General features: G+C 35.9%; 1 protein-coding gene across 1 annotated transcript in view; it reads left to right on the top strand.

The window, feature by feature from the left end:
* Nucleotides 1-280: 280 nt before the first annotated feature.
* The window catches only part of C10H12orf50 (chromosome 10 C12orf50 homolog), a 31,093-nt gene continuing 15,142 nt past the window's right edge, over nt 281-16,231 (top strand). Inside the window, 5 exon segments of the mRNA XM_036866979.1 lie at nt 281-292; nt 643-763; nt 13,274-13,432; nt 14,641-14,718; nt 14,799-14,912. Of these exon segments, the coding sequence (XP_036722874.1) occupies nt 281-292; nt 643-763; nt 13,274-13,432; nt 14,641-14,718; nt 14,799-14,912 (484 nt within the window).

Genomic DNA, 16,231 nt, shown 5'->3' with positions numbered 1-16,231 from the left:
CATTAAAATTAGACTGGTTTGCTAGAATTTAGACTTTATGGCCTTGTATTTGTAGTATTTTTTTAAGTTTTAATTTGATCTCCTCATATTTTCTTTAGTTGATTAGTAATCTGTTGTTAAACACTAACATTCATATATTGAGTTTTCTATACTGTTTACTTTTTCCTTTTAGGGTTCCCAGTGCCGATTCCGACACTGTGAAGAGGCCCTTGGCAGTGACACTGTGTGCTCATTATGGAGAGAAGGAAAATGTTTAGATCCACTTTGTAGATCTAGACACATGGAAATGCAGGTAGAATTACTCAGCATCATCACGTTTGATAAAAGCATCTCCCTTCGATAATACTGAACTATACTCTTACAACACAATTGAGAAGAAATGATTTTTCCTCCCATTACTTAATTTTAGGCATTTTGCACTTTGCTCAATTTAAATTCTTAAAAAAATGGGCAAGTATATTTTAGGAAATCCATTGCACCTTTTAAATAGCAGAGCTTAGAAACACGCAAAGCCTAGAAACACAGGTGATCTTAAATCAGCAATTGCAGTAGTTTTTGTCACATTGTGTTGTGTTGTAGCACATTGTATGTACTGTGAATATGGCATCTGATCATTACATTTCCCCCACCTCCTTTGTCTAGCAAAACTGCAGCATTTCATGCTTCTGGGAAACTCAGCCTCTTGGTTGTGTGAAGATCAGTTGTATCTTTTATCACAGCAAACCTCGAAATATCAATGGATTATTTTTGCCACCAAGTAGCAGTGAGTATTTCTTTTGAATAACACGGATATACCATATTATAATCTGGTTTTGGAGTAGCAGCATAGAATGACACGTTAAATAAAGTATGACAAGGTGAGTAATGCAGTTTAACAGCCAGTGAATGATTTGGGATGGTTCTATCAAGAATCATGAGATGAAGCTTAGAATGAGCCATCAAGTAGCCAACAAAAATGTAGTGAACAAAGAGCAAGTCAAACTTTCTCTGTGTTTCTAAAGTGGATTTATTCATCTGAAAAGTGAGAGGACTACTGACCTCACTAGGTAGAGGGGAACTGTCTCAGCAAATCATCGCACAACTGGCCTCACCGTTGTGCCCTTATCTCATAGGTGGGGAGAGCAAGGGCATGCTCTGGTTTGCACACTTCTGCTTCTAGAAGAACAGCTAGATGTGTGGTTCTTCCTAAGACTTCATTTGTGGATAAAATGCAATCCCATTGTTGCAGAGTAAGTGGCATACTTCAATCCAACTAAATGACATTGAGGTTCTACTATGTGATGAACCTTAAACTAGGTTCTGGGAAGGGGATAGGGAAGACACCACGCCCTATAACAGTGAATGGCAAGAACTTTGCTTAAGAAGTTGGGATTGTCAGGTTTTCCTGATGCTATAGCTATGCCACTCTCCTGCTGTGGCCACCATATTTCTTATGATGGAATTATTCTAGAAATGAGTTTACGGAATATCAGTCCTTTGGATTTGAAAACTTGGCTTCAGATAATCCTTGGCAAATGAATGACTAAAAATTATGTTTCTTTGTTATAGTCTTCTGGAAAACTCTGATCTCATAGCATTCATCATACATGTGATACCTTGATCAATGTTTTTCTTCACTAGACTGTAAACATCACAAGGATGGGGATCATAACTAGTTTCTTTACCAATGCTTTGCACAGTGTCTGGAGCACAGATGCTCAATAAAATTGGATGTATGGATAGATGGATGGGGACAGATAGATAACTACTGAAGGTAACCTACTGGGATGCAAGTTATTACACTTACTAAGTGGTTAACTTCATCCCATTGTTTTACATCTAGTGTGATTTTATTTCATGAGGACATTGTACTAAATTCTCTATATCTAGTGTAATAGTTTGCTTCCTAAAGGTCTATGGGTAAAATTGCTATCTTTCACACTAATTCTTTTAGGACTAGAGGAAAACAAAGACTGCATCTCTGGGCAAAGGAAAGGTAGAGTGTCTGTGTAACAATTATTGGGCTCCCCACTATAAGACATGCCCTGGGCTAAGTTCTGTAGGGATACATTTTATTATTCTCATTTATTAGGCATAGAATCTGGACGTCAAAAATAAATTCTAGCTTTTCTGGAAGTCTCAATTTCTTCAACACGTGTCAAAACTGCTCCTGACTCTTGGAATAAGGTTTCCCCTCTCTCAATAGGGTCAAAACCAGATCCATGCACTGGGACCAAATCCTTCCCCTAGCCATTCTACCTCCATCGTGAGAGGGGATAAGCAGGCTTCATAGGCTGCTAATACCCTACTTCCTCAAACCTCCTTTCATCTGTCTACAGGGGACAAATCCACTTATGTGTTTTGAATTCACCAGGACTAATTTTATTCTGCCCTTTATTCCTGTTTATGTCAGTTTCCCTAGGGGGAAAAAAAAATACTCCTGTGTGTTTCTCCTCTATTCTCACACTAGTACCATACTCACAACACTTCTGACACCATACAAATGGGTTTTTTCCCACACCAATCAATTCTCTGTGACATTAGCTGGGTGTCCTATAATTTAATTCAATTCTGACACTAACCAGAGTTAACACAGACCCCACAGATTAATGACTGTATCCCCAAAGATTACCTTCCACTTTAGACATTAATTGCAAGTAGAAGGTCCCCAGGTTACCCACAGCCTCTGTCTAACTTGGGTACAAATTGGAGGTTTCCATGATCTCTCTCCCTGGATTAAATAATTTGCTAGACAGCTCAAAGAACTCAGGGAAACGCTTCCTTATGTTTACGAGTTTATTGTAATAGACGATGCCATAGAGGATGGCATCCTCTACTGTAATAGAACAACCAGATGAAGAGGCACATAAGGTGAGGTCTGGAAGGGCCCGAGCACAGGAACTTCTGTCCCTGTGGAGTTGGGGTGTGCCACCGTCCAGTACGTGGATGTGTTCATCAACCTGGAAGCTCTCTGAATTCTACAGTTTCGGGATGTTTATGGAGGCTTCATCATGTAAGCATGATTGATTATTAAACCAATCTCTAGCCCCTCTCCCCTTCCTGGATGTGGGGGCGGGGCTGAGAGTTCCAAGCTTCTAATGCTGGCTTGGTCTTTCTGGTGACAAACCCTACTCATGAAGCTACCAGGAGCCCACCCAGAGTCACCTCATTAGAACAAAGGACATTGCCATCACTGAGGAAACTCTGAGGGATTTTGGAGTTCTGTGTCAGGAACCAGGGTCAAAGGCCAAATATTAGAACAAAAGATGTTCCCAGTGCTCTTTTTACTTAGGAAATCACCAAGGTTTTAGGAACTCTGTGCCAGGAACTGGGGGCAGAGACCAATGTATTCCTTTTCTATTATTTCACATCAGTCAATATCAGAAACCCCATCTTTCAAATGACTCACTCCTCTCCTTATTTGGCCCCTTTCATCCACTCCTCCCCAACCTTCATTATCCGCAGAATTCTTTTTCAACTTCTTCCCTGAACTTTCCCTTCATCTTCATAGTCGAGTGTAAGCGTCACTCCCCTCTCCTTCTCCAGCAGCACTCTCCAAGTGGTGGCGGTTTTTATCCCCAGTTCTCAAGTACCACTTGATCTGGAGATGAGGTAGAAGGTTTCCTTGGGTCCTATTGCCAATTTCAGATTGTTCTTTATCACTTCTCCTTAAAACCATCCAGTTTGTATCTCATGCCATTATCCCCCCTCGGTGTTGCTGTTCTTTTTGCTTTTGTCTACATCTGTTCACGTCCTTCCTCCCCATTTTTCAGAAGTATGAACTCCTGGCTCATAGTCACTCTAACTGTACTCCTGTGTCAATTCTTGGTGATTCCAATATGTAAGTATATGATCTACCACCCTAGCCTCTCAGTTCCTTGAACTCAATTCCTCCACTGAGCTTACCCTTCCCCATCTCAGTCACTCTCTCAGTTATAATACTCTAAATACTAATTGCCAGCCTTTCTTCCTCTGGAGGGAATGGCCTGAGCTGTATTATGGGACAGGCCAGCTGATGTGTACAGTGGTAGGGTATCACTTTTGATCTTTTGTAGTTTCTATTAAACTTGAACTGAAAAAAAAAATCTCCTTTGTCTTAATCCATCCTCTTACAAGCTACCACCCCATTTTTTTTCTTTCTCTTTGTAGCAGTTCTCAAAATAGTTATCCTTGGTATTATCAAATCCTCCCCACCCATTCTCTCTTAATCCCATGTAAATCATCCTTTTCAGCCTCTTTCACCATTGATATACAAATTATTAAACCCAGTGGTCAATTTTCAGTCCTTTCATAACTGGAACGATTAGCAGCATTTGACAGATTTGATCACTCCTCCCTCCTTGATATAATTTCCTTATCTAGCTTCCAAGACCCTGTACCTCTTTGTTTTACTCCTATCTACCTAGTATTCTGTTTTTGCTCTCCCTCACTGGTTTTTCCTCTTTTCCCCATCCTCTTACATGTGGTATGTTCTAGGAGTTAGTTCTTGGTTCTGTTTTCTTCTCTGCCTACTCCCTTGGTAATCTCATCCAGTCTCATGCCTTTGATTATGATCCACATGTAAATTACTCCCAAATTTACATATCTATTCCAGACCTCTCTCTTGAACTTCAAAGATCCTTATATTCAACTTTTCACTTGGGCTCTTGAGTAGATATTTCCCACTTAACACATTCAAAACTCAACTCACAATTTTACTCCTATATCCCCAAACCTGCTATATCCATAGCCTTTCTATCTTGGTTTAATGGCAGTTCTATCCTTCTATCCTTCAGGTCAACTGAATCATCCTCAAACTCTGTTTCTCTCATATCCCACATCCAATCCATACCGAAATCCTGTTAACTCTACTGTATTTAATATATCCAAAATCCGATTTTTCTCACTATTTCTACTATTCCCACCTTGGGCCAAAACACCGACATCATTTCTTGACTGGATTACTGCAGTAGCCTAAATGGTTTTCCTACTTCAACTCTTGTCCCTCTATGTCTGTTCAAAGCACAGTCAGTGATACTCTTATGCATAAATCAGACATCACCCCTCCAATTGGTTTTCATTTCATTCAGAGTAAAATCAGAGTCCTGACAAAGGCCTAAATGACTGTACTTGATCTGGTGCCCTGTTTCCTCTCTGAATTTATCTCCTGCAGCTGTTCTACTTGCCCACTCTGCTCCAACCATACCAGTTTCCCTGCTTCTCCCTGCTAGTAGGCTCCTGCTTCAAGGGCTTTGCATGAAACGCCCTTCTCTCAACAGCTTTATGGTCAACTCCTTTACCTCTTCAAGGCCTTACTCAAATATCATCTTTTAATGAGGTCTACCCTGAATACTCTGTTTGAAATGTGGCAGCCTTCCCACTTCCTCCCTACACATTCTTCCTGGCCTTGCTCTGCTTTCTTTTGCCATTTCCCTTATCATTTTCTCAGATAAAATATAATTTATTTCTTCACTACATCTATTGTTTGTTGTCTGATTCCTCCCTATAGAATGAACATTCCGTAAGAGTAGGAATCTTTATTTTGTTTACTGATGAATCCCAACCACGAAACATAGGTACATAGTACTACCTTTCACATAGTGGCTAATTCTATCCCAGGAAGTCCAGAAAAGTATTTATTCATGTTAAGCAGGTAAATATTTTTTCTCTGCCCAGACAGATGTCTGTGCTCTAGGAAAGAGGATTCAATTTCCAGACTGGAGGAAACTACGAAGCTCATTTGAATTATGTGTTGAACCCACTGCATCATCTGTTCATTCTAAAAATATTTCAGTACCTCAGAAGATATAATTTGATCTTTTATAGACCTAATATTTCCTAAAATATTTCCAGAGACATTTACCTACCAAGGTTCATATTAACCAAATCCGGGAAAATAAATCATCTCACCTTAGACAAAAATTAAATTACAAAGTTATACCTTTATTTTAAAATCTACCTTTATGTTTCAGTAGGTGCATGTGATTGACAAATTCAGGGTGGGATTAATGACGATTTTTTGGTAGCGAAATATAACTATTGTTTCATACATAGCACTGTGCAATTCATGTGTAAGTTTGTAGCCAGTCAAAATAAGATAAAATTTACACATTTAAATGTGTAACCTGTGAAAATTTCTAGGGCCTCTGATCAAGGAATTGAGACCCATCATGTTGTCCATATTAAGTAGGTGAGTTGGAGCCACAGCAATGCTATCTAAGTTACCAGCTGTGCTCTTCCAGAATGAGGTGTTTGCCAAAAGCAATTTCCCATTAGTTGATTTGCCATTGTCTGTTATCTTTAAGCACTAAGTTCAGTACTTGAGTCCTGCATTTTTTGTCTGGGAATATAAAACTGCCAGTTAGTCTTTATGCAATTTAAACTTTAATCTGCTAACAAATTAAAAAAGGTTTTGGACTCTTTTGAAAAAGATTTCATTTAGGGACTTCCCTGGTGGTTCAGTGTCTAAGACTCCATGCTCCCAATGCCAGGGGCCTGGGTTCGATCCCTCATCAGGGAACTAGATCCCACATGCCGCAACTAAGAGTTTGCACGCACAACTAAAGATTCCACATGCCGCAACTAAAAAAAAAAAGAAAGATCCCACATGTCGCAACTAAAAAAAAAAAAAAGATTCTGCATGCCAAACTAAAAGATCCCACACGCCACAACTAAAGATCCTGCATGCCGCAACGAAGATCCTGCACATGGCAACGAAGATCTTGCATGCTGCAACTAAGACCCAGCACAGCCAAAAAAAAAAAAAAAAAAGTTGCTAAACCAGACATTTTCAAAAGAGGCCTAATCCTTCTGGTGATCATCTCCAAGTTTAAAAGCAAATAGGTGTCAAATTTAAATATAATAAAAATAAAATAAAATAGAATAAATTAAAATCTAAATTTTTAAAATTCCTATAAGAATAAGCCTCCACATTATGGAGACTTATGGTCATTAACTTACCTCTTGAATACATTTCTTTAGGATTGAGTTGTCATTGCAATTATTATTGATATATAATTTATTAAAACAACATAATTACATTACAAACTTAGAGAAATAATTACTGCACATAAAATTAGAATTTTATTGTAAAAGTATATAAACTATGAAAAAGAATGAAATAGAAATTCTAGAGTTGAACAATAACCAAAATGACAAATTATCAGAGGGGTTCAACTGCAGATTTAAGCTGACAGAAGAGAGAATCAGCAAACTAAAGATAGATCAATAGAGATTATATAGTCTGAAAAAGGTATAGAATTGAAAAGAAAAAAGAAAAATGTTGGGTAGAATTTGCCTGTGAAGCCATCTGGTCCTGGACTTTTGTTTGTTGGGAGTTGTTAAATCACAGATTCAATTTCAATACTTGTAATTGGTCTGTTCATATTTTCTATTTCTTCCTGATTCAGTCTTGGTAGATTGTACATTTCTAAGAATTTTTCCATTTCTTCTAGGTTGTCCATTTTATTGGCATATAGTTGCTTGTAGTAGTCTCTTACAGTCCTTTGTATTTCTGTGGCGTCAGTTGTAACTTCTCCTTTTTAATTTCTAATTCTATTGATTTGGGCCCTCTCCCTTTATCTATACAATGGAATATTACTCAGCCATAAAAAAAGAATGAAATAATGCCATTTGCAGCAACATGGATGGACCTAGAGATTATCATCCTAAATGAAGTAAGCCAGACATAGAAGACAAATATCATATGATGTTACTTATCTGTGGAATCTAAAAAAAAAGGGGGGGAGATAGAAATGAACTTGTATACAAAACAGAAATAGACGCACAGACATAGAAAACAAACTTATGGTTACCAAAGGAGAAAGGGGGAGGGGGAGGGATAAATTAGGAGTTTGGGATTAACATATACACACTACTATACATAAAACAGATAACCAACAAGGACCCTACTATATAGCACAGGGAACTATACTCAATATTTTATAATAACCTATAAAGGAAAAGAATCTGAAAAAAATAGAAGTATATGTATGTATAACTGAATCACTTTGCTGTACACCTGAAACTAACACAACATTGTAAATCAATTTTACTTCAATTAAAAAAAAGAAAAAGAAAGATGAACAGAACCTCAGAGAAATGTGGGACATGCATATAGTGGGAGTACCAGAATGAGAGGAGGGAAAATAGAAAAAAATATTCAAAGAAATAATGGCTGAAAGCTTCCCAAATTTGATGAAAATTATTAATCTACATATCCAAGAAGCACAACAAATGCTAAGTAGAATAAACCAAAGATAGACACATCTAGACACATCACAGTTAAAAGAGTAAATGCCAAAACAGAAGCAAATTCTGGAAAGAAGCAAAATAACAATGATTTGTCACATATAAGAGAACCTCAGTATGATTAACAGCTGACTTTTCCAGAAAAAAAGTAGTCCAGAAGGCAGTAGGATGACATACTCAAAGTACTGAAAGAAAAAAAATATATATGTACATGTATATAATTGTATTTTGAACCTATAACATTTAGAAATGTAATATATTTGACAATAACAGCACAAAAGAGGCAGGCGAAAGCAAACCTGTATTATGGTAAAGAAATGATACCAGGTGGTAACTCAAATGAAGAAAACTAGAAATGATAAATAAGAAAGCTAATGTATCAAACTCTATAGATATGTATTTTCCTTCTCCTCTCAACTACTTTAAGAAATATAAAGTTATAGAAAGTAATAATTATAACAATGTGTTTTGGGGTTTGTAACACATTACAGATGTAATATAATATTAATAGTATTATACAGAATATACCCACAAAAATACTCAATAAAATTCTAGGAAACTAAATCCAACATTAAAAAAAGGATTTTAGTTCATGACCAAGTGGGATTTATCCCAGAAATGCAAGGTTGGTTTAACTACAAAAAATGAATTAATGTAATACACCAGATCAATAGAATAAAGGGCAAAAAAAAAGCATGGTCATGGTCATCATAGTATATTGAACAAAAAGCATTGACAAAAACCAACACTCTTTCATGATAAAAACACTCAACAAACTAAAAGTAGAAGGAAACTCCCTCAACCTGATCTAGGACATATATGAAAAATCCACAGCTAATATACTTACTGGCATAACTGAAAGCCTTTCCCCTTATTCAGAAACAAGATAAGGATGTTTTCTTGCCATTTATATTAAAGCCAGGGGGATTGAGCAATAAAGCTAAATAAAAGGCACTCAGATTGAAAAGGAAGAAATAAAATGATCTCTATTTACATATGGCATGATCTTTCATTTAGAAAAATCTAAAAAACTTGTTTAAAACTATTAGAAGTAATAAATTCAGCAGGGTACAAGATTAATATACAATAATTGATTGTATTTCTATATACTAGCAATGAACAAAGTGAAGATGAAATGAAAAAAAAAATTCCACTTACAACAGCATTAAAAATATTTAGTTATTACTTTAACAAAAGAAGAACAAAACATTCAAAAACTACAGAACGTTGTTGAAAAAAATTAAAGAAACTTTAAAAATGGAAAGATAGACCATGTTCATAGATTGGTTTTATTGTTAATATGGCAGTACCCCCCAAATTGGTCTATAGATTCAATGCCACTCCTATCAAAATCCCAAATGACTTATCTGAAGAAGTTGACAAGCTGATTCTAAAATGTACAGTTGACCATTGAACAACAGGAGGTTAGGGGAGCTGACCCTCCAAGCCATATAAAATCCGAGTATAATTTATAGTTATACTCAGATAACTATAGATTCAGAGGGTTCTCTGAATCTGCAGTTCCTCCATATCCATGGTTCTGCAGGCTCAGATTCAATCAAACTTGGATTGTCAAGTACTGTAGTATTTACTATTTAAAAAAAAAAAATCCGTGTACAAGTGGACCCTTGCAGTTCAAGCATGTATTGTTCAAGGGTCAATGGTATATAGAATTTCAAGGGACCCGGAATAGTAAAAACAATCTTGAAAATGAAAAACAAAGTTGTAGAACTCATACTTACTGATTTTGAAATGTAGAAATTACTACAAAACTACAGTAATCAAGACCATCTGGTACTGGCATAAAAATCAATATGTAGATCAATGAGATAAAATTGAGAGACCAGAACTAAACCTTTCCGTAAATCAATTTCTGGTCAATTGATTTTTGAAAAGGGTGCATAGACCATTCAATGGAGGAAAGAATAGTATTCTCAACAAATGGTGCTAAGAAAACTGGATAGCCATATTAAAAACAAACAAACAAACTTGGACTTCTTTATACGCTACAAAAATTAACTCAAAATAGAGCAAAGACCTAAATATGAGCTAAAATTATAAAATTCTTATAAGAAACTGTAGGTTACTCAAACCCCTCTCAGTTATGACACCAGAAAAACAAGCAATCAGTGAAAAAAATGAATTGGATTTCATCAAAATTAGAAACTTCTGTGTTTCAAGAATACCATCAAGAAAGTGAAAAGACAACCTACAGAATGGGAGAAAATATTTGCAAATCTTTCATCTAATAAGAGACATATCTAGAATATATAAAGAGCTCTTACAACTCAATAATATAAAGACAATCCCATTACAAAATGGACAAAGACTCTGAATAGATATTTCTCAAAGATATACAAATGGCTAATAAGCTCATGAAAAGATGCTCATCATCATTAACCATTAGATAAATGTAAATCAAAACTACAGTGAGATGCCACTCACATCTACTAGAATAGTTTAATCAAAAAGATAATAAGAGTTGACGAGGTAATTGCAATTGCATTGGTGCAATTGCTTTGGAAAACAGTCTGGCAGTTCCTCAAAAGATTAAACATAGAGTCACTATATGTCCTACTTATTCACTCCTAAGTATATACCCAAGAGATATGTCCTCACAAAAACTTGCACAACAATATTCATATCAACATTATTTATAACAACCAAAAAAAGTGGAAATGACCCAAGTGTCCATCATGTGATGAATGGATAAATTGTGGTATATGCATACAGTGAAATATTATTTGGCTATAAAAAACACTGTGGTAAGTGGAAGGAGTCATGTACAAGGACCACATATTATATAATTCAATTTATATGAAATATCCAGAATAGGCAAATCCATAGAAACAGAAAGTATACTAGTGCTTCTGTAAGGCTGGGGACATTGGGTGGACATGAAGAGTAACTGCTAATTGGTATGGGTTTCCTTTTTTGGGGTGATCAAATATCCTAAAACTGATCATGGTGATGGTTGCACATCTCCCTGAATATACTAAAAAACATTGAATTATACATTTAAATGAGGAATCGTATAGTATGTGAATTATATCTCAATAAAGTTTTTATAAAATGTGATATTAACTTGTATTGTTTTGAATGTTCAGTGAAGCTTTTCTTTGAAGCTAATGACAAGTCTTGGGAATATGTATTGAGAATAGCTAAAAAGTTCTGTTTAAAGCCATGTTTTTCCTTCACAGTTTCTTACTAGTGCTCTCTTTTCATTGACACCACAAGACTTTTTTTTCAAGAGTGACATATTCTTTCACAATAGTCTAGAAATGGAGCAAGCAAAATTTTTCAACAAAAATTCTTAACTAGCAACATACTCGATTATGCATTTGAATTCAGAACATTCCAACCAGATAGCACTTTTTTCTAATACCACGTGTATCCATTTTCTGTTACTGTTGTAACAATTTACCCTTAACTAAGTGACTTCAACAATTCAAGTTTATTGTCTTGTAGTTCTATAGTTTAGGAATTTGATGAGATCTCTCTGAATTAAAATTAAGGTGTCTCCAGGGCTGCATTCCTTCTGGAGATTTCTGGGAGAGAATCTGTTGCCTTGCCTTTTCCAGTTTCTAGAGGTCTTCAGTATTCCTTTGTTCATGTCCCCCTTCCTCCACCTCGGAGTCAGCAATGGATAGTCAAGTCCTTCTGACACTGCATCACTGACCTAGCTTTCACTGTCACACTTCTTTTCCTGGCTCTTTTCCTCTGTATTTCTCTTCTACTTTCAAAGGCCCACCTGAATAATAAAGGATAATCTGCCAATTCTGAGGTCAGCTGATTAGCAGTCTTAATTCCTCTTTCCTGTATAACCTAATGCATACACAGGTTTCAGCGATTAAGACTTGGACGTCTTTGGGAGAATATTATTCTGCCTATCACAAAATGATTTTCTCCTGGTAGAAATGTGTATAAGTCAAGGTAATGGAAAAAGCCCTATGAGTTCATGGTGGTTTGATTAATCAGTAAAGTAGGATTTCTTTTTCGGGCAATGTGCTATAGAAAATTTTGGCATGGGTAAAGTAGAGCTTTATCTTGTAAAGTGGAGAAAAGGCTACTGTGAACTGAGCCTTGCTCTCAGGCAAACTAATTTTAGGGTGAAAATGGATGTGGAAATTAAGGATCTGGAATATGATAGATGGCTTTCAAATTATTGGGATGGCAAACCCACTGAAAGCCTTCCCATGACCCAGGACACCAGATAGATGATCATTGATTTGGGGCCGTGGTTTCCAAACTTGGCTGATTTTGTAATTATATGAGACATTTAAAAAATAGTATCAGATTTCTAGGCTTTAATTTAGACCTGCTGAATCAGAAACTTGAAAAACAGAGAGCCAAAAGATGATTTGAAAATTTTTTTAGCTGATTCTGATAATTAGCCAAATTTGATAACTATTGGTTTGAAAAACCAAGGGAATTGAATAAGTAATGATAGAAGATACAGGTGTTCACTGGCTTTTTCTGTTATTTGCTGGTTAGTTTTGAAGGTTATAGAACATTTAAATATGACCTAGAGCTTTGGTCAATCTGACACATGTGAGTCAATAAAGGAATCTGAAAGTATTATTCTCACTTCGAAGTTATCAACCCCCAGCCATTGGATTTTTTCCTCTTTTGAACACGTATACTCTGCCATTATAAGCTATGTCTTATATGAGTTTGCCTTTGTTAAATTATTGTAATGTGATTAGTTAAGTTATTCTTATCCCACGGATGTAATGTAAGAATACAGTAATGCTTATGATCACTTTGTATTTATATCAAAGTATGATATATACCAAGTCATGGTTATAATTACTATCTAAAGTCTATGAATTAGCATATTTTCCACACCTTACCAGCAAAATGTTGATATTTTTTTGCAAGTTAATTCAATAACCTTTCCAGAAATAAGAAGAGACATCTTTTAACAAATATGCAGTTCAAGGACAACGGTTGATCAGACAGCTTTTAACAAATATGCAGTTAATCAGGAGGACAACAGTTGATCATTGAACATGCACCAAAACGTGTATCCTGAAAAGACTGAAATGTTGCCATTCCTCTATAGATATCACACCGCAGAAAGAAACTCAGGAAGGAATTCCACCCCCAACCCAGAGTCAGGAACCTCTGAAACCTCAGGAGAATATATCACGACCCATTCACCATCCCTTAGTTTTAAAAACAAACTTTGAGGAAGAAGAGGAGGAAGAAGATGAACAAAATGGTTAGTAAACCTTTTCTCAGATTCACAGTGCACATTCAAAAACCTCATGGTATTTTCTACATATTTGTTTAACTATTAGAAGTGTATAATGTAATATATAAGGCAGATTTGGGTGAGAAAATAGCTTTCACTTTATTAAGTATATTAAATTCATTATGTTCTAATTTGTTCTATGTGTACACATATGCTTATCATTTGGATTGGAAGTTTTTTGTTGTATGATGGCTAGGAGACAGATCTCATGTTTAAAAACACACAGTTGCTTGTAGGTATACTAATAACCTGTTTTATTTTTTATAACTTAATATTGATAACATTGATTTATATAACTTTTATTATTTATATATAACTTAACATTGATATACATGAGTGTCAATCTATTACATGATTATATCCATCTGTCTCACATTTAATCCTTGAAGTTATAGAGATCAATAGAGTAGTTTATAATTTATAAAGCACTATCATCTGCATTATCCCAGGTACTCCTTGCCAAAGTATAAACAAGGTTAGAACCCAGGTCTTTTGCAGTGTAGCCCATGCTATTCCTCCCATATCATCACAGCCCTGCAGTGCCAATAAGTATGTACAAACAAGATAGGCATGTGGAAAAATAAACTCTCAGTCTGTCTCTATCCTGGAATATGTCCTTCCATGGAGACACAGGATGTGGGCACATTGAAAAACTGAAATGTGACATTTTTTCTGTAGGTATTTTACTACAGAAACAAACTCAGGAGGGGATTGCACCTCTGTCCCAGAGTCGGGAGCCCCTGAAACCTCAGGAGGATATATCGTAACCCATTCACCATCCTTTAATTTTAAAAACTAACTTTGAGGAAGAAGAGGAGGAAGGAGATGTTCCTTTCTGCTGTAGCTCTGTGGTCTCCCATACTTACATCTTCCTTCTCCAAACAAACAAGCAAGCAGCAAACAAAGATGATCTCAAATGTGAATCTGTACCTGAAGCTTCTCATCTCAAGACCACAAATGTATAGTTATTTCTTTCCTCTTGACTGATTCTTTCTAAAATGTAAAATATAGCAATGAGAAACATTTGACGGTGTGCAAATTATTGATTTACAATGTTTTTTAAACACAGTAATCTATTCATGAGAAAACAATGTGTGGGATGTTTCATTCTGGTTTATAAATTTTCAGATTATTGGCTTTGGACAATTTAATTAAAAAAATATATATCCCTATAGATGCTTCTAGTTTATGGACAAAGGACTCCTGAAGAAATGGAAGAAAAAAGAGCAATAAGGAGATGTGTTATAAATCTGGTAAGAATCAAACATTTGTGGATTTTCTAATATTTGATGTGAGAAGTACACTAACTGTTAATTTTCTTGTGGGAGATTAGGTGAATACTACAGATTTCATACTCCTCCAGATACTTTATCATCTAAAAGCATAGCCTCTACGGTGGAAAAAGAGTTAGAAAAGCCTTTGGAAAATGGCAGTGAATTGCAGGAAGGTAAGGAATGAAAAGGAAGCATTTCAAGGTGATGAATAAGAGGTACTTGGTGTGATAGCTGTGAATTATTTAGTAAGGTATGCACTGAAGTCAAATGATAAATAATACATCAGAATTGAGAGTGAGAAGGAAGTGATTTTATCGATGACCTAAATTTAATATGAAAAGCTGCTATTAATGTAATTGTATTTTCCAGAGGAAGCACAGAATGAATAGACTTAATAAACACATGGTAGCACTACACACCCCATGCAATAATTCTGTAAATAATTTGGTTTTACCATTTTATTTGGCTATGAAAATAAATCTCCCTGTGAAACAGGTGTAGATTTTTCTTTATAAGTAGAAGGGACAACTTAGCCCTAGAAGGACAAAAGGGAGATCACAGAACAACATTAATGGCAGAACAAGGGTACATTTGTTAATTGAATGAGTGCCTCCTGTGTACCAGCCAATTTCAAGGGCAAAGCAGGTGAATAATTCCAAAGCTATGCCTTTTATGGATCTTATGTTCTGGTAAATCTGACTTTCCTGTTGGTGAACATCTTGCCCTTGAAGGCAAGATAAGAAGAACATTATTTTCTGCATATAAAACAAGGACTTCACGAGAAGCAAGAAGAACTACAATCCTGCAGCCTGTGGAACAAAAACCACATTCACAGAAAGATAGACAAGATGAAAAGGCAGAGGACTATGTACCAGATGAAGGAACAAGATAAAACCCCAGAAAAAAACCTAAATGAAGTGGAGATAGGCAACCTTCCAGAAAAAGAATTCAGAATAATGACAGTGAAGATGATCCAGGATCTCAGAAAAGAATGGAGGGCAAAGATCAAAGAAGATGCAAAGAAATGTTTAACAAAGACCTAGAAGAATTAAAGAACAAACAGACAGAGATGAACAGTGCAATAACTGAAATGAAAACTACACTAGAAGGAATCAATAGCAGAATAACTGAGACAGAAGAACGGATAAGTGACCTGGAAGACAGAATGGTGGAATTCACTACTGCGGAACAGACTAAAGAAAAAAGAATGAAAAGAAATGAAGACAGCCTAAGAGACCTCTGGGACAACATTAAACGCAACAACATTCACATTATAGGGGTCCCAGAAGGAGAAGAGAGAGAGAAAGAACCAGAGAAAATATTTGAAGAGATTATAATCGAAAACTTCCCTAACATGGGAAAGGAAATAGCCACCCAAGTCCAGGAAGCACAGAGAGTCCCATACAGGATAAACCCAAGGAGAAACACGCCGAGACACATAGTAATAAAATTGGCAAAAATTAAAGACAAAGAAAAATTATTGAAAGCAGCA

This window comes from Balaenoptera musculus, chromosome 10, assembly GCF_009873245.2.
Source record: "Balaenoptera musculus isolate JJ_BM4_2016_0621 chromosome 10, mBalMus1.pri.v3, whole genome shotgun sequence".
Taxonomy (NCBI): Eukaryota; Metazoa; Chordata; class Mammalia; order Artiodactyla; family Balaenopteridae; genus Balaenoptera; species Balaenoptera musculus.
The sequence above is the reverse complement of the archived record's forward strand: the minus strand, read 5'-3'. Positions and strand labels throughout refer to the sequence as shown.